The following is a 24,607-nucleotide window of genomic DNA, read 5'->3' on the forward strand; positions in this document are numbered from 1 at the left end:
ACATTCATTCTGAGTAGGATAAAAACTCCTTACCTTGGTCATGTGGAGTGCTTTCAGCTCCTTGCTGGCACGTGTTGTGTCAGGTTTGTGGCGATATCTCCCTGAATGTTCATAATACAGACTGTCTTTGAGCTCTGGAGGGCCTTGGTAATGTTAAAAGAAGCGACAGTGGATACAAAGGTCTTGAAAGTTAAGTCTGAAGATCAGAAGTTGATTTAGGGTAATTAAAACAGTAAAAGAGGGACTTCTCTCGTGGTCCAGTGGCTTAGAGTCTGTGCTCCCAAAGCAGGGGACCTGGGTTCAATACCTGGTCAGGGAACTAAATCCCATATGCAGCATCTACGGCCCAGTGCAGCCAAATAAATATTTAAGAAAATAAGAGAACGTGAGATTTGGATATGAAAGCCATGTTCATAGGTAATGCAGAAGTCATCAAGTCCCTTGATTCTGGAAATACAAAGGCTAACTGCAACAATGACCATGGCCTATTGTTTGAATCAAAATAGTGTTAAGTTTGTTTACTAATTTCTAGAGAATGGGATTTGGAGTCAGGCAGACCAGTGCTAGTCCCAGCTTGGCCATATACTAACCATGACTTTGGGCTTCACTTTCTTCCTTTGTAAAAAGAGGGTAACAATAGTAGTGATTAATGAGGAAACAAATATAAAGTATAGTTGTACTTTAAAAATTCCTGTGATATGCATTGTGCGGAAAGAGGCAGACTCTGCCCTATTTGTGTAAGAAATGATCTCTTTCTGATTAGTATGTAGAAACCAGAATCTTGGTAAATGGTAATGATAACTATCAGACGATATAGATTTTAAAAAGATTATTCTGCTATTCTTTATTCAGTACCATAAGAAAACAATAGTGACAACTGATTTAACTATTAAAATTTTCATAATACACATTATTATTTTTAACGTATAGCATGTTATTATTTCATTCTTACTCTGTGTCATTTCAAAGAATAATACAGAAGACTAAAAAAATTCAGGTTCTCATGTATTAAATTAATCTACATGTAGTTTATAGAAAGGCAGCACAGGAAGTGTCTGCCAGTTTGGGCTAATTTCCCCTCTTTAGAGAGTCTCTCTAACTTTTCATGCTCCAAGGAGCTGTCCACATATGATCATATCCACTATAAAAGATATGCGCTTCTAAACTCAGACATCTATTTAGATTATGGCTCAGCTTAAAGCTACATGATCCTAAATTTTAGACATCCTTAAAAAATATTGTGTGATCTTTGTGGCATTTTGTCTAAAATAAATCTTAACACTTTTGAGAAAAATTGAGTATGAGTATTTTAAAAATAGAAATGAGAGTCAGGGTCACCAAATACTGGACATGTATATTGTGCCTGGTGCTGTGCTGGACTCAGAAATTAGACTCAGTTTCTTCCCTGAAGTAATTTATAATCTGACTAGGTCAAAGGAATAGGTGTAGAAAGCAGTCTGTGAGAAGTGCTTTGAGTGGAAATCCAGGTAGATACCATAGTGAGTGAGCTATTTCAAAGTAGGCTTCTTGGAACTGGGGCTTGAATGTGTGAACTTTGAAGGATGATTAACGTGTAAATAAATTGGAAGAATATTCCAGAAAAGGAAACAGTGGGCGGAGGAATAGAAGTAGACTGTGGAATCGTAGCTGCGGTATGAAGGACAACGAGTGGGGAAAAGGCAAACGTTTGTGACTAAAGCACCGTCAGAGAGTAATGGAAAGGAAGCTCAGTGGCTGCTGCTGCTGCTGCTAAGTCGCTTCAGTCGTGTCCGACTCTGTGCAACCTCGCAGACGGCAGCCCATCGGGCTCTGCCGTCCCTGGGATTCTCCAGGCAAGAACGCTGGAGTGTGTTGCCATTTCCTTCTCCAATGCATGAAAGTGAAAAGTGAAAGTAAAGTCGCTCAGTCATATCCGACTCTTAGCGACCTCATGAACTGCAGCCTACCAGGCTCCTCCACCCATGGGAGTTTCCAGGCAAGAGGACTGGAGTGGGGTGCCATTGCCTTCTCCGGGAAGCTCAGTGGGGAGGACCTTTAATGCTAGGAAAAGAACTTGGACAGTACTGTATTTGTTGGCCCTTGAAAGTTTTAGAGCTGGATATTTACAAAAGCTGAGTGTGTTTGAGGTATTGAAAATTGAATGCATTAGAAAGGTCCTATCAGCATTTCTCTGCCAGAAAGCTAAAGGCTGTTCAGTTTGTGGCTTTTACTATTCTTTGTATTGAGGGCATATTCTGGGTCTTAAGGATATGGAAGGCAGCTGCATGCAGTAGTGTCATTCCTCTACTACCTTGACAAGGCCTGCTGCTTCAAAGCAGTAATAGTCCATACAGACCAGTGCTCAGGGAACATTGACCAGGGTCCAGGCCATCATAAAATTCCAGACTCTGTGAGATGGCTGTAACTGAACTTAATTCTCTCTCTCCTGTCCTCCCCACTGCTCTGGATACTCCTTCCTCATATGCCTGTACTTTCTCTCAAATTCCCTGACTTGATTGGAAAACCTGCTTCCCACTCCACTAACCAAACATGAAACCTGGGTAAATCTCTGATGCTACTTCTGCTTTTGTGTACATGCAGCCAGTGACACGTGGACAGATAACTGAATGACAAGGGGCCAGCGCTCTAAAGAACTGTGGCAGAGATGAGACGTGTCTTCACTCTCAGTAATGTGCTAATTTGCCTGATTCCTGTGTACAGTGATGTCGAGATTATTTACACAGGAAAGCACTTAAACAACTCAAATAAGGTAATATATTTGCATCCTTCTAGGTTTGATGCAAGACTTTCAATGACAATATTTTCTAACAAAAAGCCGTGTGGTTGTCACTAAAAAATGGATCTTGGATTCACTGCAGCTCCTCAGAATTTCTTTTCGTTCTTCCTATTTAATTGTTTGGGGTGTGTGGTGGGTAGGGAGAGGGGCATGTGGGGTGGTGGGTATGTAACTTCTCTAGATGACCTGAAGGCCACCTGCCTCTTTCCCTTGTGTTGGAAGTGGTTGAATTTGGAATTAGCAGCAGAACCATTTTGTCTTAAAATTGATCTAATTTTATATCCCGTATAATTTATTAAATATGTCTTTCGGTAGAGAGTGAGTAGACAGAATTTGGTGTCTTTAGCATTCAGTTTTAGGTAGTTTATATCTTGATTTTAAAAATTAGAAAATTTATAATCTTATATAAACTATGAACGTGAAAAGGTTGACTAATTTTTATTATCTATGTTTATACAGGTAATTTGACTAGATTACACAAAGAAAGACTTGGCCACTGGAAGCAAAAAGCTTTCTGTTTACCACAGGTAAACAGCTCTTTCTACTAGAAAGAATAAATGTGATTTTCTACCCGGGCTTCCCAGCTGGCTCCTGGTACGTGGTATGATGGAGAGCCCTGTGGTTGTGCATGAACGTTGGGTTGCAAGCACCCTGGCAGCAGAACCTCCATTATGTTTCCACCCACAGCGCTTGGTGGTACCCTGCACATGGAAAATGTTGGTTGAATGACTCAAGGCTATTTCTCTGCCGAGGTGAGTACCAGAGTTCAGTAACTCTGGTTGCATTTCTGCTGCTGGACTGCGGTAGCTGGACAGGGGCTGTGGGCTCCTGTGGCTTCTTATTCTCTTGATCACCACCCCATAGACAGTCTCCCTTTCAGAACCCTCGTCTCCTCTCCCCAGCTGCCTTGGGTACCCATTGGCTCTCTGCTTTCCCCGACTCTGTCTCTCCCAACGGTGACTTAGGGCTAATTTTACAAGTCTGATATTTCTCTGAGAATGAGGTGCCTCTTCTGGAATGTACTGCCACACTCAGTGGCACTGCAAATAGGTTTTTATTGACTGATCTCCACTCTCCGAACCATTTTGCCATCACACTGATTGTGAGGCACCATCTGTTTGCCTTAATGACTTAATGAACTGAGGGCTCATGAATGTAGCTGACATCTAAATTAGATCTGTATCTCAATACAGACAGGATAGTGGTTTCCTTTGCCAGAGATGATGGGCAGTTATTTTATAATTCTGAGAGAAAAATGGATTATGCAGACAGACACTTCACCCAAATTGGTGGCCTCATTACTCTCCCTATGGTGATGATTTTGTTCAGGGGCAGGGACATGCCTGCCCTGTTTCAGGAAAACCCAGAAAAGAAAAATTATCTGCCTGACTCAAGTTTACTCATGAATCAGCAGATAAGTGCTAGCTGTCAAACTCCTCCTGCTGTTTTGTTCTGTGAGAGTCAGAAGGGTTTTCTGAGAGTGATGAGTATTAAAATAATTAGATACAATGAGCTGATACCCTTGGTCTGTTGCCTAGTATGGTATGGCTGACTAGAGGGAAACTGCGAGCTGCGAGGTGGCTAAGTACTGTGTCCTGTGCAGACTGTGAGTGCTTGTGGAATTAGGTAAGCTGTTGCTTAAGGGGAGTTCACCAACAGGTTTAAGAGACCTATGACCACTTCTGGCTAATTTGCTCTTTCATATAGCTGGGATCTGGAATCCTTGTGATCTCCGAGCTATTGCTTGCCTCGGGCTGGTAAGGGGACGAGGTGGGAGCTGGCGAGACAAAGGGCAATAGGGAATGATAGTTAATGGGTATCACCCAGATTGGGCATGATAAAAATGGAATTGATCTGGAATTAAAGATGATGATTATACAACTTAGTGAATATATTAAAAACCACTGAATTGTACACCTTAAAATGGAGAATTTTATGGTATGTAATTTACCATACCATCTATTTGTCTTGGTGACTTAATGAATTGAGGGCTCATACATGTGAGAGAGTGTCCCTGGCCTCCCTCTTACCTGTAAGTGTCTTACATTAGAAGTAAGCAGCACCAGGGACTTCCCTGGTGGTCCAGTGGTTAAGACTTCGCCTTCCAGTGCAGGGGCTGTGGGTTTGATCCCTGGTCAGGGATGCTAGGATCCCACATGCCTTGTGGCCAAAAAGCCAAAACATAAAACAGACGCAATATTGTGACAAATTCAATAAAGACTCTTAAAATGGTCCACATTAAAAAAAAAGAAGCAAGCAGCACCACATGCAGCTACCCAGACAGCCTGCTGTACAACACCAGCACACGCTCAGCACCTCCCATTCTCTGGGCAGGATGCTTCATATCTGATGTTTTCAAGTGTCTGATCACTAAAACAGCTCGATCAAGTACATATTGCCTTCATTTTACACATGAGAACGCTGAGGTTCAGCATAAATAAGTTGCTTATGTTTCCATAGAAGCAGAGGCAGGATTTGAATCTAGTCTTCTTTAGCTCATACTCTTTCTGGAAGGTTCCATTGCCTGTCTGTACTTTCTTTTCCTTTTTGTGCCTGGTCTCTTTATTACTTTCCATTTCCACTGTTAGAATCCTTATCAGTCACAACTTTTGTTTTGAAATATATGTGTAGTGATACCTATGTGTAATTATATCTTTGTATCTAGATATATATCTACATATATATCTATGAAATATATGTGTATGTATAGTTATGTCTATATGTATGTATATATTCATAAACACATGTACTTTCATATCTGTATATCCATATTTATAGATATATTTATAGTATATAAATATTTATAGATAGACACAGATACAAATAAGATGAGGAAAACTATACCTCTTAAATATTAATGATGGTTTTATCTGAGTAGTAGGATAATAATTTGCAATTTTCATTTTTCTCTCTGTGTTTTTCTGTATTTATCAAACTAAATTTATTTTATTATTGTGATCAGAAAGCAATTTTTATTTTTTTTTTCTTTTTTTTTTTTTTTTCTTTCAACCTTGTCTGAAACTAGCCCACATGCTATACAGCACACACTACGAGCCCAGTTTCAGTACTACTATTCCTCCTCTTACGACCACCAGGACCAGGGTTTAGATCCGATGGGAAAGGGAACTGGAGGGTCAGAAAGCAATTTTTAAAGTCTTTCATATCCTTTCACCTTCATATGCCACTACTTTTGTGAATAAAATCTTTCCTGATCTTTAAACTGATGCTACCCTGTTTTGTTTTTCTTTCTTTTATCACACTGTGTGGCTTGCAGGATCTTAGTTGCCCAACCAGGGACTGATCCCAGGCCATGGCAGTGAAAGCACTGAGTCCTAATCATTGAACTGCCCGGGAATTCCCTGATGCTACTCCTTTTTCTTCTGAAACACACTGCCTTTCCCCAGCACATTGTATTTTCTTGAGTCATTTCTAACATTTTGCTTTGTATTCTGTGTAACTTGAGTTTCTTGGGGCCCCACTCAGAGAGGAAAAGTAATATAATAATAAAAAAGGTAAAAGAAGAGTTTGCTCCAATCTGTCCCCGTGAAGAAAGCTGGGCTCTTCCTGATACGTCTACCGTATCCCAGTCTCAAATCTCTCCTCATCCCTGTAAACGTAGTTGTGTTGTGTCTCCTTTACATTGCTGTTCCCATGACATGAGTCAATTGTCATGCTCACTCTGGTGTTTATGCATGATTCTGTCCCATCTCCTATCACTTAGTGAGAAGCTGCTGCTGCTGCTGCTGCTGCGTCGCTTCAGTCGTGTCCGACTCTGTGCGACCCCATAGACAGCAGGCCCCAGGCTTCCCCGTCCCTGGGATTCTCCAGGCAAGAACACTGGAGTGGGTTGCCATTTCCGTCTCCAATGCATGAAAGTGAAAAGTGAAAGTGAAAAGTGAAAGTGAAGGTGCTCAGTTGTGTCCGACTCTTAGCGACCCCATGGACTGCAGCCTACCAGGCTCCTCTGCCCGTGGGATTTTCCAGGCAAGAGTACTGGAGTGGGGTGCCATTGCCTTCTCCGAGTGATAAGCTGGGCACCATTATACCATCAGGCCCTGCATGGTCCAGGTTGTGCCTCTGTTCTTTGTTGAAGTTGGGGAAGGACATCTGTTCCCACCCAGGTTGTACTTTGTCTTTTCTTTTTTAAATTTATTTATTTGGTTGTATTGCGTCTTAGTTGTGGCACGTGGTCTGAGTGATTGCAGAGAGCGGATTCTCTAGTTGTAGCGCATGGGCTTAAGTTGCCCCAAGGCATATGGAATCTTAGTTCTCTAACCAGGGATTGAACCCCAGGATCCCTGCCCTGGAAGTGAAGAGTCCTAGCCACTGGATTACCAGCGAAGTCTCCTCCTTTTTCTTTTTAACTTTAATATATTTTATTTTGTTTTTTTTTTTTTTTTTGGCCGTAACGAGAGGCGTGTGGGGTCTTAGTTCCCTGATGAGGAGTTGAACCCACACCTCTTGCAGTGGGATCACAGAGTCTTAACTATTGGACTGCCAGTGAAGTCCCTCTTTTTTCTTTTTTAATGTAGGAATTTACAGCTATGCATTTCCTTCTAAGCACTGCTTTCGCTATATCCTGTAAATTTTGTGTGTTTTGTTTTAGCTGTCTTTCATCTCAAAGTATTTTATAGTTTCCTTTGTTACTTCTTCTTTGACTCTTTGGTTACTTAGGAGTGTGTTGTTTAATTTCTGCATAATTGTGAATTCCCTAAATTCCCTTATGTTGTTGATTTAACTTAATTCCACTGTGGCTAAAGAGCATACTTTGTATGATTTGAGTTCTTTAAAATTTATTGAGATGTGTTTTATGGTCTAACATGTGGTCTACCCTGGAGAATGTTCCATGTGCACTTGAGAAGAAAGTGTATACTGCTATCACTGACTGGGGTGTTGCATCCAAGTTTTTAGGTTTTCACTTTTTACCTGGTAAAACACTGTTCATCCTTTGAGTCCCAGTTCATCCCCAGGTCCAGAGGATTTCATCTGTCAAATATTTCTTCATCCATCTCACAAGCAAGAATGTTCAATTTCCTCATTTGAACTTCTGTCTCCCATAACTGTGATTTCTGGATATGCCAATACCCATAACTATGAGATAGCCTTCATTACAAGTCAGTCTTTCTACACACTGATGTTATGGGGTTTCTTTTGTGCAGGGACCAAGTCTTTACCGTATCTCCATATCCCTGAATATGGAGTATTCTGGAATAACTTTAAAGTGTGCCATTAAAAGGATGATGAGAATTTGGGGGTCATTGAATACCTTTTAAACAGTGAACCCTAGGCTGTGTACTGTCAAGAGTGGAATGGGAAAAGAAAGGCAGTGCACTCTGCCTCTGGGGACCTATAACTTAGTTGAAAAGACAGTATATCTGCTTTAATACACTTTAATACATGAAACCTTTAATACACGATCTGATGAAGTGCCAAGACAAGGGCTGTAGGAGTCGGACTTCTCCACTTTTTCTTTCTCTCTCTATGCATAGGAAAGAGACTCATTGAGTTGTGAGGTTGAAATAATAGGACTCCTGATTTCCAGCTGTGAATCAATGTGGAATTCCTCTGGCCACCGATCACCCAGCCTCCACTTGGATACTTTCACCCACAGGGAGAAAGCCCAACATTCCCCAGTCAGGACTTATGATGGTTGTTTGCTAATTTGGAGTGGTAAGGGTAAGCTGAATTGCTTTTTCGCTACCATTCACCGTTTATAATCTTTCTCATAAAATAATCTATACACCTGAAAGAATATGTGTAAAGTCAACAAGGAAGGAAAAGAGTTCTAGTCATAAGCTTTAATCTCAGTAGGCTAGGTCACAATATGTTAGGTAAGGAGAGTCAGATCAGATTGACTGGACGAGGGTCACGTCTGGGGGAAACAAAATGAATTAGTTTCTGAGGCCTATTATTCTCCCAGAGCCCATCTATACGTGAATGTTCCGGGAAGATCTGAGAGTATGAGATTTGGGAGAGGTAAATTCATCCCACACGCCAGGTAGATATTTTATTCCATCTAATTTAGGATTAAAGACCAATGATTTCGGGGGCTCATTAGGGTATTTCTGGAGGTTTCTTGTCAGGAATACAGTGTAGTAAGGAAGGTTTTCAAGTCAGAACGTAAACTTTTTTCTCTAGAAACCTCTGAAAACAGAATCGTATTAGAAAATAAAATTATGTTATGAAGTACTTACTGTTTTGGTGGTGTGCACTAAATAAAACAGGAGGATAATGTAAGGGCTGGCCCATCACTGTATATAATAGCTGACTAAATGAGTAATATCTTTGTTACAGTCTCCGCAGACACATTTATTGACAGGCAGTCAGAACACTATGGGGTAGAACAGTCTTGAGGGCAGGGACATCAAGCCATCTGATAGTGTGGAATTAGCAACAGAGCAGGTCTGGAATAACACTTGAGCAGGGTGGAAGAATGGGCAAGCTTTGGATGGAGAGAACTAGAGATGAGGGTTGGTGACAGGGCTACAGAGGTTGAATGTATAAGACATGCTATTTGATCAATGCAAAGTACCTAGAAGGCTATAAACCTGGGCTTTGGTGGAGGCAAGGCACAGGAAAATTACCTTCTGTGTGTCCACATAGGTGTGGCAGAATTCATGCAGCTTTGGAACAAGATTAGCTCACAAAGTGCAAATAAGCCATCCATGTGACTCTTAGTAGCTTTTACTGAGTTGATGACTAAGGCTATGTCTTATGTCCATGACTTGACAGAATTTGTCTTCCCAAGAGGTCAGAGGAGAAAATGGGAGTGGTGGGCCAGGAATAATGGGCAGTTCTGGGTGGGCCAGAGTGAGTCACCTTCCTCAGTGCTAATACCAGGAGATCAGACCAAGGGCTTTGTGTCTGCTGTTTATTCTCGTCACCTTTTCCCCAAATCCTGGCTCTGTCACCTCTTTCATCCTTTGACTTTCCTGATAGGGCCCTGGAGTTGGAACAGGTCTAACTTTACAGATAGAGACCCTGCGGCCCAGAGGGGCCTTATTCCTACAACATGTCAGTTTCAGAGTTGGGGCTAGAAAGGCCTCATGACTACCAAGCCCTTGCACTCTGTCCTCCCCCAGTGTGGCTTTCCTCTTTAAGTCACCTCCCTGTGTGCCAACCAAGGGGCAAAAGGGACACAGGACAAGACATGGCAGAAACTTGAAGTGGTGGTCTCTCGAATATAAGGTGCCCCAGGGAACATGAGGAGAGGCAGGAGGAGTCGGGCCACAGGCCCATCTTCCATGACCCCATTCTCTCCCATATTTTCTTCTGCAATGTAGTCCCTACAAGTGAAAACATCTTACCTTGAAATTTTGTCTGCGACTCTGCCACCCCTGATAGTCTGGCCTCGTCAAGAGGATAAGGAGCAACATGGAAGAAGAACAGAAGGTGTAATGTAGGATGAAGCAGCAAAGCTCATGAGATCCCTTCATGCCTTACTTTTATCTTCTCCTCCCTTGCCTTCTGCTCCTGGCAGTGCTGTACCTAAGTTCTGTCCTTGGCTGGCTTGCATTTCAGAAAGGCTTTGTTGCTTCTGGCAAGCATCGTTAAGTTAAACCTGCTGGTCTATCTGTTTGACCACCGCTGTAACCCTCTCCTCTCAGACCCCTCAAAATCAGATGTACACTCTTTTTCCATAGGTTAGGTAAATGTTCTATTGATGCTTCTGTTTAGATGAGGAAGGGAACTCCCAGCATCCTTTCAGTAAATTATTGTAAAACATTTTGGTCCCTGTTTTGTATAATTTGGGATTGGTGATACCAGAGATGGCCCAGAAGTTCCAAGCCTGATCCTGGGACCATAATTTCGCAAAATGTTTAAGGCAAACAAACTCTCATTATCGCCAGTCTGAATCAGAGATCTGTGAGAAAACAAGGAAATGGCCACCAGCAGAGGTTGCAAAATCTCACTAAGGCTGTTGGTGAAACTCTTTGTCTTTTATGTACCTATGAAAAGCCCATGAAAGCAAAAGAGCAAGCCCTCCTTAGAGAAGGTGTGCCAGTTGTTACTTAACATCTCCTTATTCCAATCCACCCTTCACTGCTTTGCTTGTGATATCACGTTTCCTCCTTGTCAGCAGGCTCACTGTTGAGCTTTGTCAGTAGGGGGTGCTGGAGGACAAATTTCATCTGCATGAGTGAGTGGTTTCTTCATCTTCTGCCTACTAGAGTCCCAGTCATGGGGAGTCCTGCTTGCCAGGACCCAAATAATGAAAATATTGTCAGGATATTATCAGTATTAAATTATTGATTTAAGAATTATTTAAGATTTAAGACTCAGATATTTACATTCGTTTATTGTCTTTGAAATCTGGTGTGTGATTTATATATATAGCACTTCTCAGTTTGGACATTCAAGTCTCAGTAGCCACATATGACCGGTGGCTTCTGTATTGGACAGTGCAGCTCTGGAACATGGTTCGCCTACACATACTTAATGGGAATGACACTTTGGGAGACAGTTTAAAAAAAGAAAACTGCATAAAAAATATTAGACTTACTCCTGTAGCTTTATTGATCATATTAATGGTGTATTTTTAAATAATTTTCTTCTGCTGCTGCTGCTGCTAAGTCGCTTCAGTCTTGTCTGACTCCATGCGACCCCATAGATGGCAGCCCACCAGGCTCCGCTGTCCCTGGGATTCTCCAGGCAAGAACACTGGAGTGGGTTGCCATTTCCTTCTCCAATGCATGAAAGTGAACAGTGAAAGTGAAGTCACTGAGTCGTGTCCAACTCTCAGCGACTCCATGGACTGCAGTCTACCAGGCTCCTCCGTCCATGGGATTTTCCAGGCAAGAGTACTGGAGTGGGGTGCCATTGTATAAGTAAACATAGTAGTGATTATATGTATTATTTTAGGAATCAACATTTTCAGCACAAAAGTAAAGGAAGTACAATCACATAATCAAGAATTTAAGTAGAAACACTGTTGAACATTACCTTTGAGTTTACTACTCAATCGTGTTGATATTAATCCACTTATTAGTGTCATAATGCAGAAACTGTTAAAAATAGCAGTTAGGAGACATTTTCTGATTCAAAGGGAATGTAGCATCATGAATCTGTAAGTTCTGCCATTGAGTCAGAAGAAAACCACGCAAAATACCCCAAATCCAAATGGATCTAACTTTAAAGATCCTCAAATGTTGCATAGTTCTATGAATATTAAAGAATGCCATTTCCATCAGGGCTTCAGTGATCTCTAGAGATATTTATATAAAGGTATTTACATATCTAAACATGTATATTTGGGCTTCCCAGATGGTGCCAATGGTAAAGAAACTGCAACGCAGGAGATCTAAGAGACATGAATTCAATCCCTGGGACAGGAAGATACCCTGGAGAAGGGCATGTCAATCCGTTCCAGTATTTGCGCCTGGAGAATCCCATGGACAGAGGAACTTGGCGAACTATGGTCCATAGGGTTGCAAAGAGTCAGACACAACTGAAGCGACTTAGTTCACAAACATATATGTTTATGTATCTTAGAATTTCAGAACTTAGTCAAGTAATCAATGTGGCTAAGAGCTGTGGAGTTTTAGGGAGAAAAAAGTACATAAAATAAAATTTGAACACAGGGAAATAGACTAGATGATCATGCCTTCACTTATGTATTTAGGTATATATTTACATATTAATTTTTTTTTCCCTAGAAAAAATCCAAGATATTATATGTTATATACTATTTCATCCAATTGTTAGCCCTTTGACATTATGGAGTGATTAACATAACTATCTATAGAATTTAGTGTTGCCCATGTGTTCTCAACTAAGCTTCTCCTCCTCCCAGCCCAAGAGTCTGCTAGCAGACACTGGTATGATAACTGCCTGCCCTAGGTGCATAAGCATTTTTTTTTAACCTGGAAAGCTTTAGAATAAAGCACAGGAAGAGTTAAGGAAAAGACCCATTAGCATTAACATTTTTGTGTGAAGTAAGTAAGTGGCTTTGTGTATTTGATATTTTATAAATTTATCACAGGAAGGGTGATCTTGATTAGTAGAATGACAGCTTTATAACTGGTTTGAAATGTTTAAGCAATGCACAATTTTTAAGGTGAAATCTTACAAAATTATTCTTGATATTGGAACACTTGGAGGCCTTTAGACTCCTAATATTTAAAGTTTAGTATATTGGATTTATAAGTATGAATTTCTTCCCAAGAAGGCTTTGCTTATGAGTTAAAGAAGTTGAAGTACATAAAGGGAAATGCTTGAGACAAAACTGGCCATTGTATGAATATGTTTATATGCTCCCTGTTCTGGTCTATAGCCCTTGTCACTTTCCAATGTAAGAACCAGCAAAGAGCCTAGAAAATGGGGCCCTGATACAGAAAAGGCTGCCCACACACTAGCAGCTAGCTCTCCTGTGCTACCTATTTATAGCCTCCACCAGGATGGGCCACAGGAAGTCCCAGGCCCCTCCTTCTCCTTCCTATCTGAGCTGTGATCCTAGGGCATAATCAGATGAAGGAGCATGATAGAACTTTCCAATTTATTGGTTTATTTCTTAAGTGCACTGCCCTTCTTCTGTCACTGGTAATGGGGGGAAGCACCCCAAAAGATGATATAAGTGTCAGTTGTCATCCACTGGATCTGAGATGTTAGGCTTATTCTCTGAGGAGCCTGAGGAAACCCCTCCTGGAAGGAAGATCCTACCATAGTCAGAAGGACTCCAAAGATGCATTCCTCTCTGGGAAAAGATAGATTCATACCTAACTCAGACTGATGTTCTCAATTTTATGGGACAATTTTTCAAACATGTTTTTATAAGTTACAAACCACATATCCCTTCCAAATTCCAAAGTTCTGGTGATCTAGTGGCAAAACTATGAAACTAAGCAAAACTAAACAAAACTTAGCAACAAGGAGGCTTTACATGGCCTGAAGCCCTTTTGAGGATCAAGAGGAACGGTAATGCTGCAGTTCATCGATCGACCAGATCTCAAGACTCAAGCTGTCTCAACATGTAGCTAGCTTTCCAGTAGTGTCACTCCAACCCTGAGAGCTGTCTTACTTGTTTTTTGCATTCTTATTGTCAAGTTCTCAACTATGTCCCGGGTTCCTCTGCAGCCCAGGTCACCATAGAATCCATATGACGCCTATGTTCCAGCAGGATATAGGTCTATGGAAAGGAACTTCCATAAAGAACCTAGATGGAAAGAGCCCTGGGATTTCTGTTGGCCATCCCCACAGGACTCTGTGGGGCCCTCGACCATGCTCAGGAATGCTGGGGTGACTGGCCACAGCTGCATCAAAACTGGTAGTGAACAAGGTAAATCTGGATGTAATTCAGAGAGACCACAGAGCCCCTGGGAAGGGTTAGCCTGGGAAGAGAAGGAGGTTACTTTGTGGCACGCAAGATATGCTGAGTGAAGACCGCAAGAGTGTGGGACTGTGTGGAGTTGCCAGGTAGATACCCTCAAGTCTAGAGTATGAAAGACTGCGGGGCTGGGAGTAGGATTCCGAAGTCCTCACCTTGCTTACCACTGTAGTTTACTGCTGCACATCAGGAGCCTCTTGCCTGCCTCTTTCCACCATGCCTTCTACGTCAAATGTCTTTGCAGTGGTGACCTATGGCTACCCAGTAGTTAGCGCAGACTTTAGCATTGTCTCTAAAGTCCGCTAACTGCTGCTTACTCTGCCTTCAGTACACAACGTAATAGATGCTGTAAAAACGTTCCTTGCCTAAAGGTTACCTAAGTAAAACTTGACTCCTCCCTGACACAGCATTTTTGCTGGTTAGCTGCTTTGGAATATAGAGAAGCAACAAACATTTGCCTTTATGTCCTTTTTCTAATCCTTGGAACTGGGTTTTTGTTTTTAACTTAAAAAGTCCATTGTAAAACCAGTGGGAATTCTAGAACAAGGCCTACTGCAGCTAATGCCATTGGGGCTTCCCAAACCAACGAGTTGTCATTTGCCTCTGTAAAAGGAAGACTAAAATGGCTCATGACCTTTAACTGTGGCTCAAGGTAGAGAGAAGAAGATAACCCATAAAATGAAAGAAGTGAAGTTTCTTCATTCCATAAGATGAATAATTCTTAGACTGGTTCAGGTAGATCCTGGACGTTGGTGGGTGATTGTTAAAAGTTATTCATTACAAATTAATAGTTATTCTGATCACACGATGAACTCTCTGTGTATTTGTTATGCTACTTAGGCTTTGTTTGTCATGTTACATTAAACAAATCTCCCTCCCAACTCTTAACTTTTTGAAGGGCTAAACAAACAGTTGTCTTAGGAGCAGAGAGGCAAAACAAAGGCTGAAATTATTCATAGACTGAAAGGGCATATTTATAGACTACTGCATAAATATACTATATAAAGGTGATACATCTATCAAAGGGAGGATCCAGAGAGGAAAGCAGCCCTCATCATCCCTAGAACTTCTTGCCAGTTTTTTCTGAAAGATAAACTCTGAATTAGCAGAAAATCTTAACTTTTGATGCTATACACAGAAACTATGGCCCTCCTAATGTATCTTCAGTGTTTTACTGGAAGTAAACTCTGCCCTCTTTCAATGTGGCCATTATCAGACCCTTTTTCAAATACCTTTTGAAGTTTGCTAATATAGGCTCATCAATCACAGGCCTACATGTAAATCCTAAAAATATAAAATTTCTAGAAATCTTTGTGACTTAAGGGTAGGCAAAGATTTCTTAGGTAAGACACAAAAAGCACAATCTGTAAAAGAAAAGTTGTTTGTACTTCACTAAAATATAAGAACTGCTGCTATTCAAAAGATACTGTTATGGTAACGAGAACACAAGTCACAAACTAGGAGAAAATATTTGCAAACCATCTGCCTGATAAAGGACTTGTATCCAAGATAAACAGAGAGCCCGCTGTACTCAACAGTAAGAAAACAGCTCAGCTTTAAAAATGGACAAAAGATTTGAAAAGACACTTCACCAAAGAACATATATGGATGGCAAGATATATAGTCATCCATATATGTTCAACGTCATTATTTCTTAAGGAAATACAACTCAGTAGCACAATTAACACTACTTCACACTTAATAGAATAACTAAAAGTAAAGACTGACCAATCCAAGTACTCAGGAGATTGTGGAGCAGTTTGAACTCACATACTTTGCTGGTGGAGGTGCAAAATGTGCAGCCACCTTGCAAAACAGTGTGCCTGGTTTCTCTCACTGCACAACATAGGCTTACCAGACAACCTAGCTGTCCCATTCCTAGTTTTTACCCGAAAGAAATGAAAACATGTGTTTACACCAAAACCTGCATATGAATGTTTGCAGCAGCTTTATTTGTAATCCCCCCCCTCCCTAAATGGGAACAAACCAAATGTCCCTCAGCTGCAGAGTGGATAAACAAACTGGTACAGCCATAAATACTGTTGAAGGGAATGTAATTTGGTATAATCACTTTGAAAAACTGTTTGGCAGTATTTACCCAAGACAAGCATATTCCCCAGCAATTGCAGTCCTAGAGACACCCACCCATTAGAAATGTGTGATATGTTTGCCAAAAGGCTTGTACAAAAATGTTACAGCAGTACTACTTAACAATAACCATAAAAGAAAGAGTCTGATTCCATTTTTGATGTTTGACCATGATAGCCTGCAAGCCCCATCATTCCTCTTTCCCTTTTCACTCGACTCCTGGACATGCCAATAAGAAAAGCTAGACACTTGCTTCCTTGGCATGAGTGGGAAGGTAAGATTCCTCAAACTCCCGCCAGTGTGAGAGGGCGTCTTCACCTTTGATCCCCCTCTTTCCATCCACTGTAAAAACTAGAGCCACTTGCCTCTTCTGCTTAAGCCAAACATGCTGGTTTAAGTGTGGGCCCTGCTGTCCCCAGAAAGCTTTATTATGTGATTAATCTTTCAAATCCTCTTGTGAGTGTATTGCATCATTAGTCCCCAGCTCCAAACCAGTTTTGGTTGGGTAGAAGCATGGATGCCACCCTCCAGGGAGCAACCACAAAGCAGACCCTAAACTGAACTCTATTCAGATGCCAAGTCAACAGATACATGGACAAATGTATTGAATATCCACTCAGTAGAACCTATAGGGCAGTGAGAATGGATGAAATACACCTGCATACAATCTCACAAACATAATATTGAACAAAAGAAACCAAACACGAAAGAATATATTTAGTATGTGTTTGTTGCTCAGTTGTGTGCCAACTCTTTGCGACCCCATGGACAGGAGCCCACCAGGCTCCTCTGCCCGTGGGATTTCCCAGGCAAGAATACTAGAGTGGGTTGCCATTTCAAAATATATGCCTTGGGGTTGTAAAGAATCAGACACAACTGAGCGACTGAACAACATTTAAATAAACTTTAAAAACAGGGCAAAGCTAATCCATGGTATTAAAAGTCAGAATAGTCACCACCATTCTAAGAGTAGGTTACTGGAAAGGAGAACAGAGGGGGCACGTTTCTGTAAGGCAGGCTCCGTTGGGAAGGGGGGTGGGGGTGGGAAGGGAAAGCGAATGGAGGGAAGCAAGGGCTGGATAGTGAGATGATCCTAACGGAAGTGTTCCGGCAGTGCTCCTGGTCTTGCTGACATATTGAGAGTGTGAACCAACCCTGCCCAGTGGACATATGTGGAAATGCATGTCGGGGTGAAAGGTCCCACTGATAGATGAAGCTGTGTGAACCAGCTCCGCCCTGTGGAGAAGTGTGGAATTGCGTGTCAGTGCTTAAAAGAGGGAGGCGACTGCCCCTCCTGGGAGCCTCATAATGTCAGCCAATTCAGAATGGGGATAGAGCATCTAAGAAGGGTATGGTCTTATGTCCAGCCACAGAGAGCTGGTCTCAACCACACTGAGGGGGACAAATGGCTTCTGTGACAGGAGAGGTGGGCAACTGAGGGCTCCACTATGCTCAGGCTTTGTGTGCCTCACCAGGCAGTCTCGGCTGGCTTTGGAATCAGTTTTCTTCAGATGCTAGATGCTAATCCATAAGGTAGGTAGTAATCCCCATTCTACTGATGAAGGAACTGAGGCCCAGGTTACTTGTTTTGTAAATGGCAGAACTAAGGTTTGAACTCAAACCCAGCTCTTAACTTTTTTGGACCATAGTTTCCACTGGCAGCCTGATGAAACCTATGGGCCTATCTCAAAATAATGTTTTAAACAGTATAAAATAAAACGGATTACTGACCCTATTGAAATTGTCAAGAAATGCCAGTCCTATTAAAATACAGATGCTAAGCTATATTTTTCCAATTGTGGCATGCCATGTGCTATACATATGTTTCTTTACTGATGGCTTAAATACAAGATACAGCTGTGGGTCTGAAAACCAAAGGTTTTAGGAAGTGATGGGTGTATTTTGTGATGTCTGCTGCAATGGTGATGTGAAATGAAACTATTAGTGACTTTACTGGTGACTGAGTCACAGGTAAGATTCCATTAGAAGGAAATACTGAATTTCCATCAGAGGCCAGTGACAATAAGGATGTAATCTTTTTCCACTTAAGTTCAGAGACCTGTATCCTAGGCATGGGTCCAGTGGGGATCTGTGGACCACAGGTTAAGACCACTTCATTCTGTTGTTTCTGACTTGTCTTCCCTTCCCTCTGTTGCCAGGGCTTCACTGGAAACCAGCCTGTGAGCTGGTAAATTGCAAAGAGTGCTGAGTGTTTCTTAAATAACAAGAAAAGATCATAGGGTCCAGGAAACACTGAAGGCCTCTGATGCCTCAGACAGGCTATTGGACACAGAAGTACATAGAAGAATAAGATGTTGCCATCCTTTCAAGAAGCTCCCAGCCTGGTAGAGATAGTATCTTCAAGCAGTTTTATGATTGACCTCCAAGTGAGTTAAACAGGCAAGAAGTGAGTGCTTTGGTAACAGAGGCAGAACAATATTATGGGACGTGTAGTCCAGGATGGTATCCTGTAAGAGGCAACACTAGGGCTGACACTGGGGATGGGCACCTTCAGAGGGGGGCAGTTAGGCACATAGGCTCTGCTTTCAGATGACCTGGGTTCCAAATGTCCTAACTATGGGCAAGTCTGCCTCATCTCTCCATACCTGCTTCCTCATCTATAAAAGGGAGTGACCTGACCAAGTCACAGGGACAGTGTGAAGACTGAATGAGTTTAAATGTCATTAGCCATGATGATGGTTCTGATTATCACTGGGGAGGTGAACTGTCTGGAAGGACAAAGCCCTTATAGGGGTTAAGGACAGCTCATATTGAGCTATTGAGGCTGGATTATTTTCTTGTGAAAGGAGCAGGACTGGGAGAGCCAGTAGTTCTGGAGTTTAATGTGGAACACAGAAAGCATGTTTTATTTTCATCATTTGTGTTTTAGTTTTATTTTGCATCAGGGAGTAACTTCAAACCTTTGATTTCCATAAGACAAGGCTAGTGTGAGTATTTAAGTTTTATTTTTTATTTTTATTTTTTTAAAGGAATATAAAACTATTTATTGACCACTGTTCACCAGTATTTACAATAAAGTAAACAATATACAGTTGAATAACATTCTGATTACTACAAAGTTATTGTTTTTCTTGGCTTCTGCTGAACTAGTAACCCAAAATACTGAGAAAATTGAGCCTTCGTGTAAGGAATGGATCGGAGTCAAGTCTGAAAAAACATGTAGGTCAAGCATAGATTAGAAAAGTTTGTTCACTCATTTATTCCTGTAGATCGTAAACTGCCAATATTTTAAAACTATCTGATTAGGTTTCCATGAACAAATCTGAGACATCCCATGTATCACAACATTTCCTAAATATAGCACAGAGACTTCAATTTCTTGTAAAACAATGGTTCACCAAAAGGAACCATCAAGTGTCCATTTAGCTAAGTTTTGCTTTGCTATATTAAAACATACTAGAATTTTTCTACTTTTTTTCATTTGGTTGGAAAGGTTGTTGATAGTGATAAAAATTTTCCTTCCAGGGTTTCTGCATATAAAACTGCATTTGTATGCAGATTCTGATAGGGATGCTTTAAAAAATTACCCAATTTAAACTCCTTAATTTATCTAATTAATTGCAAAATTATTTAATTTGAAAGATTAAGACTTAAATTTTTAATCTAAGTTGAAGTTCTTATATTGCTCAAAATGATGTAATTTCAGAACATGGGCTTATCCATGGTTATGAAAGGCTGTTGTTTAAATATATTTACCAAAACAAAAACCACAACAAAAAATTAACTCCCAAACAATTTACATGTCTTTTATGTATACACATATAAAAAACTTAGAATGGTCCTCAGGCATATATGAGTTAAATGCAAATTCTAAATTCTGATTGAGTAATGACTATGGAGATTTCCTCCAACATTTAGAAAAACTGTTCTCTAATGATGAGGAAATAATATACCATGGTATCAAATTCTTTCCTACTGAAGGAGGCAACTACAGAAAGCTTTTATTTGTTCAAAGTAACCAGTGCTACAGATGGAAAAAAACAAAAAACCCAATGTAACTTCCCCAATATTACTTCAAAACAAACGTATCAAACCTGATTTTCATTAGAATGTAGTTATTTCTTCACACTAATAAATCAAAAAACCAAGACCCACATTTTATTTATATATATATAAATATATATAAAAGGCAATGCAAACAATTATTGAGCCTCATCTTCCGGACAAGAATGCCAAGTTAGTCTCTCTTCATAAAAAGCAATTACAATTTGAGGACACTTCATATTTGCCTCTTTTGCCAGTACCAAGTCTGCCTCATCAGAATCTTTCCATTTCATGAGGAACATTAATTCTCCACTGCTGTCTGTGGCACCAATTATTTGTTCTGGATCAAGACCTCTGGCAAAACCTCTTGGTTTATCAGCAGCATCTCTTTTCTTCTTTGATTTGCTATCATCAGATTCACTGTCCGACAAAGATTTTCTTTTTGTTCCATCTTTTTCTTTACCAGCTTTTTGAGAATTAAGAAATGCTTCAATTAACTCTGGACAATCTAAATTTTCTTCAGGTTCCCAAGTATTGTCTGCATCTGTAAATCCCTTCCACTTTAGGAAATACTCCACCTTCCCGTTCACTACACGGCGGTCCAGCACTTTTTCTACTACAAATTCTTCAGGTTCTTCCTCTTCAACTTTTTTACTCTTTCCGTTTTGCTTCTTTCCCATTTTTTGCAATGTAGTTTTATTGGAGGCCATTTTTTATTGCAGACTTGAAGAGCTATTATTCACCGCCTCTGAGCTGCTCCAGGTCCCGGGTCTGCGACATCTGTGTATTTAAGTTTTAAAAAGTGATGAGTTGATTTAGAATATTCATATAATAATATATAGTATAGGTGGTATGAGATGTGGCAAAGAATGTGAAAGCAGTGGCAATACCTGGTTTGAATCACTGGATTAGGAGACAGGAACCACCTTCACCTTACAGAATTTTATATTTTACTTTTAAAATTTTATTTTATTGAAGTATAGTTGATTTATAATGTTGTGTTAACTTCTGCTGTATAGCATAGTGAGTAGTTACATATATATTCATTTTCATATATATTAATACATTCTTCTGGAGAAGGCAATGGCACCCCACTCCAGTACTCTTGCCTGGAAAATCCCATGGACAGAGGAGCCTGGTAGGCTGCAGCCCATGGGGTCACTAAGAGTCAGACACGACTGAGCGACTTCACTTTCGCTTTTCACTTTCATGCATTGGAGAAGGAAATGGCAACCCACTCCAGTGTTCTTGCCTGGAGAATCCCAGGGACGGGGGAGCCACCAGGCTGCTGGTGCGCTCCCGTCTTTGGGGTAGCACAGAGTTGGACACGACTGAAGCAACTTAGCAGCAGCAGCAGCAGCAATACATTCTTTTTCATTTTCTTTTCCATTATGGTTTATCACAGGATGTTCAATATAGTTCCCTGTGCTATATATACACTAGGACCTCGTTGTTTATCTATAATAGTTTGCACTTGCTAATCCCAAATGACCAATCCATCCCCTCTTCCCCTTTGGCAACCACAAGTTCTCTGTATCCACTTTGCAAAATTTTAATTTCCTAGCCCAGCCCAGTATTCTCTGCAGCCTTGGATGGGACATGGAGGCTGACAGTAAATAAACAGTATTTAGGAAAAGCCTAGAATTCCTGTCCACATACTTTCATTTCTGGATACATTCAAGGGCAGTATTTCAAACTGTGGGTCACCACCCAGAAGTGAGTTGTGAAATCACTTAATGTGTTATGTTCAGCATTTTAGAAATGTGAAACAGAATAAAATTGAAAATATCAAAGTGTATTACGGATTGTCAGGGCATTTATTTTTTTTTTATGAAACTTACATAGTTGCTTGCTGCCTAAAATGCATTTCCTGTTGGGTTGCAGGCAAAAGTATCTGCTCAGAGAGAAACAGGCCTGGCTTCTAGTCCAAGTTCTGCTCCTGCTCCACTGTCTAGTGGGAGGATCCCCACACCCTCTGAGCCATGGAGGCAGATTAATTTGGTGGCTAACGGGCTGTGTTTTGTTTGGGATTCAGACTTAGCCAAGGTGTTGTCCAGCCCATTTATAAGCCCAGAGCCCTCCACCTCCACCTCCTAGGGATTGAGTTCTCTAGGAGGAAGGCCTGGGATCAGGCCAAATAGGGTCCCAGAACTTTTCACAGTCACCGTCCTGAGATCATAGAGATATTCCTTTTTGCAGTTTTTTCACACCACACCCAGGGCTTCAGCTTCCAAAGATTTCACCACATTTCCAATCACAGCATTTCCTTATCTCACAGTTTCCTCATTTTGTGGCCACACTTCCCACTGTGATATGTAGTATCTGGGTGGAGCATATTCCCAACCTGAAGCAGCCTCTGTGTTCTTTACCTCACCTCTCCTGTGGAACCAGAGGAGGCACACTGGGCCTCTCCAGCTCCCAGGGGATCATTCCCCTGAATTTGGTTCAGCAGTTTCCTCCAATTGACCCAGTGCGGAAGGCTTGGTGGCAGCTCAACGGGACAGTTCTTGGATGGAGTATGTAATAGATAAATGTCTTAGCAGACCCAGAGACAGGGATTTGAGTGTAGATTTTAGTTTTAGTTTTATAAAGTTGCATTCGTTTTTTAAAAAATAAAGCAAAGAAAGTCAGCCATTGGCAATGTCTTGTGGTTCAAGTGGTAGTTTATTTGGGAGGTGGAAACACAGGCAGGAGAGTGGGAAAGTGAGACAGGGGAGGGACGATCATGTAATCCCATGGGGGAAATTCAGATAACAGTACAGACCATTCACCTGAGGGTTACTGGTGGCTCTTTTTTTTTTTTTTTTTTTAAGTATATTTGTCTGTGCCAGGGTTAGCTGTGGCAAAGGGGATCTTTATCCCCTTTGCAGTATGTGGGATCTTGTTCCCTGACAAGGGATCTAACCCAGTTCAGTTCAGTCACTCAGTCGTGTCCGACTTTGTGACCCCATGGACTGCAGCATACCAGGCTTCCCTGTCCATCACCAACTCCCGGAGCTTACTCAAGTCGATTGAGTTGGTGATGCTATCCAACCACCTCATCCTCTGTTGTCCCCTTCTCCTTCTGCCTTCAGTCTTTCCCAGGATCAGTGTCTTTTCAAATGAGTCAGTTTTTCGCATCAGGTGGCCAAGGTATTGGAGTTTCAGCTTTAGCCTCAGTCTTTCCAATGAATATTTAGGACTGATTTCCTTTAGGATGAACTGGTTGGATCTCCTTGCAGTCCAAGGGGCTTTCAAGGAACTGCCCTCCTGCCTTGGGAGCGCAGAGTCTTAGCTACTGGACCAGCAGGGAAGTCCCTAGTTGAGGGCTCTTGAGGTGGTAGGAAGTGTTGTATCCCTGGAACTTCTGGCCCAGCCATTGGTTACGGACCCTTGATGGGGTGGAATGTTTTAGTTCTCTGGAACTTCTGGCCAGGCGACTGCTGAGGACTCTTGAGGGGGCGAGAACATTGTTTCCTTGGGACTTCTGGTGCACAGCACTGTTGGAGAGGCAGAGGTAAAGCAGGCTTTGTTAGCCAGAGCAAGCCCTCAGACACAGCATAGTGGGTGTTGCCAGTTGGGAGTCAGCCAATGTGTACCAAGTGGGTATAAGGAAGGGTTGGGTCTTGGAGCACCAGCAGTGGCACCTGCTGCAGAAGCTGTGCCCTTGGATTCTGAAAGTGCCACTAGTTCTTGAATACAAACTCAATATACAAAGAAGTAACATCATATTTTCTAGAACAACTTATTTTCTGTTTTGTGATTGCATTCCACAGGTAATGGAAAATAAATATCAGTCAGTGTGAGGGTCACCCTTTGCCCGTAATTGCATCAGGTTTAGGAGACTCAGTCAGTGCCAAGGCAAGCACTGTGCCGCATGGCTCTTGGTGGACTCTGCCCATACAGGCCTCCACTTAGACAGTTTGCTGCCTCTCAGTTGGTTGCCAACCCTATATATCCACACTCAGGATGGTCCACCAGCACCGTCAGGCCTGGCAGTTCACTGAGTACCTCATTTTGTTGCATCTGTGCCAAGCGAGGGATTGGGATGGGGCTGCCTGTAGCTGTACTCAGCTTAGACTCACAGTGTGCCATGTCCCTCTTTCCCTTGATCCCACAAACCCCAGGTCTCTGATGGGGAAGCAGAGCCGAGGGTCATCTAGTGTCTAGAGTGATGTGCTTCCCTCAGGCCCCTCATCTTCTCCCCAGCCTGGGGAATAATTTTTTAGTTTGATGAAGGGCAGAAAGAGAACCTTAATATCTTCAAACTCCTGTACTCAAAGGACAAGGAACAGACTTTTTCTAAAATCTTGCTATTTGAGTAAAGGGAAAGTCAGTATGGGGAAGCATGAATTGACATTTCAAAAATGCCCCATGCAGCCATGACCAATGCAGTGTGGCCACCACGTCCTCCATAGATGCTCCTGCTGCTACTC

The 24,607-nt window shown here is 41.6% G+C and overlaps 1 protein-coding gene, 1 non-coding gene and 1 pseudogene across 6 annotated transcripts in view; 1 reads left to right on the forward strand and 2 right to left on the reverse strand.

Moving 5' to 3' along the window:
• Positions 1–24,607, forward strand: part of ACKR2 (atypical chemokine receptor 2) — a 71,624-nt gene that overhangs the window by 879 nt on the left and 46,138 nt on the right. For 4 of the 5 annotated variants that reach the window (XR_011250690.1, XM_069560778.1, XM_069560776.1 and 1 more), the window contains exons 2-3: positions 2,581–2,749; positions 3,236–3,528. Coding sequence is in view for 3 of the 5 variants with exons in the window: in XM_069560778.1 (XP_069416879.1) it covers positions 3,405–3,528 (124 nt within the window). In the remaining 2 variants the exon portion in view is untranslated. The remainder of the gene's footprint in view (positions 1–2,580; positions 2,750–3,235; positions 3,529–24,607) is intronic. The other variant, XM_069560783.1, reaches the window with a different exon arrangement.
• LOC138424963 (small nucleolar RNA SNORA61) lies at positions 5,786–5,911 on the reverse strand. The gene has a single exon (XR_011251054.1). It is a non-coding gene; the product is annotated as a small nucleolar RNA SNORA61 (small nucleolar RNA).
• LOC138424192 (chromobox protein homolog 3 pseudogene) lies at positions 19,975–20,946 on the reverse strand (annotated as a pseudogene).

Source organism: Ovis canadensis, chromosome 19 (genome assembly GCF_042477335.2).
Source record: "Ovis canadensis isolate MfBH-ARS-UI-01 breed Bighorn chromosome 19, ARS-UI_OviCan_v2, whole genome shotgun sequence".
Taxonomy (NCBI): Eukaryota; Metazoa; Chordata; class Mammalia; order Artiodactyla; family Bovidae; genus Ovis; species Ovis canadensis.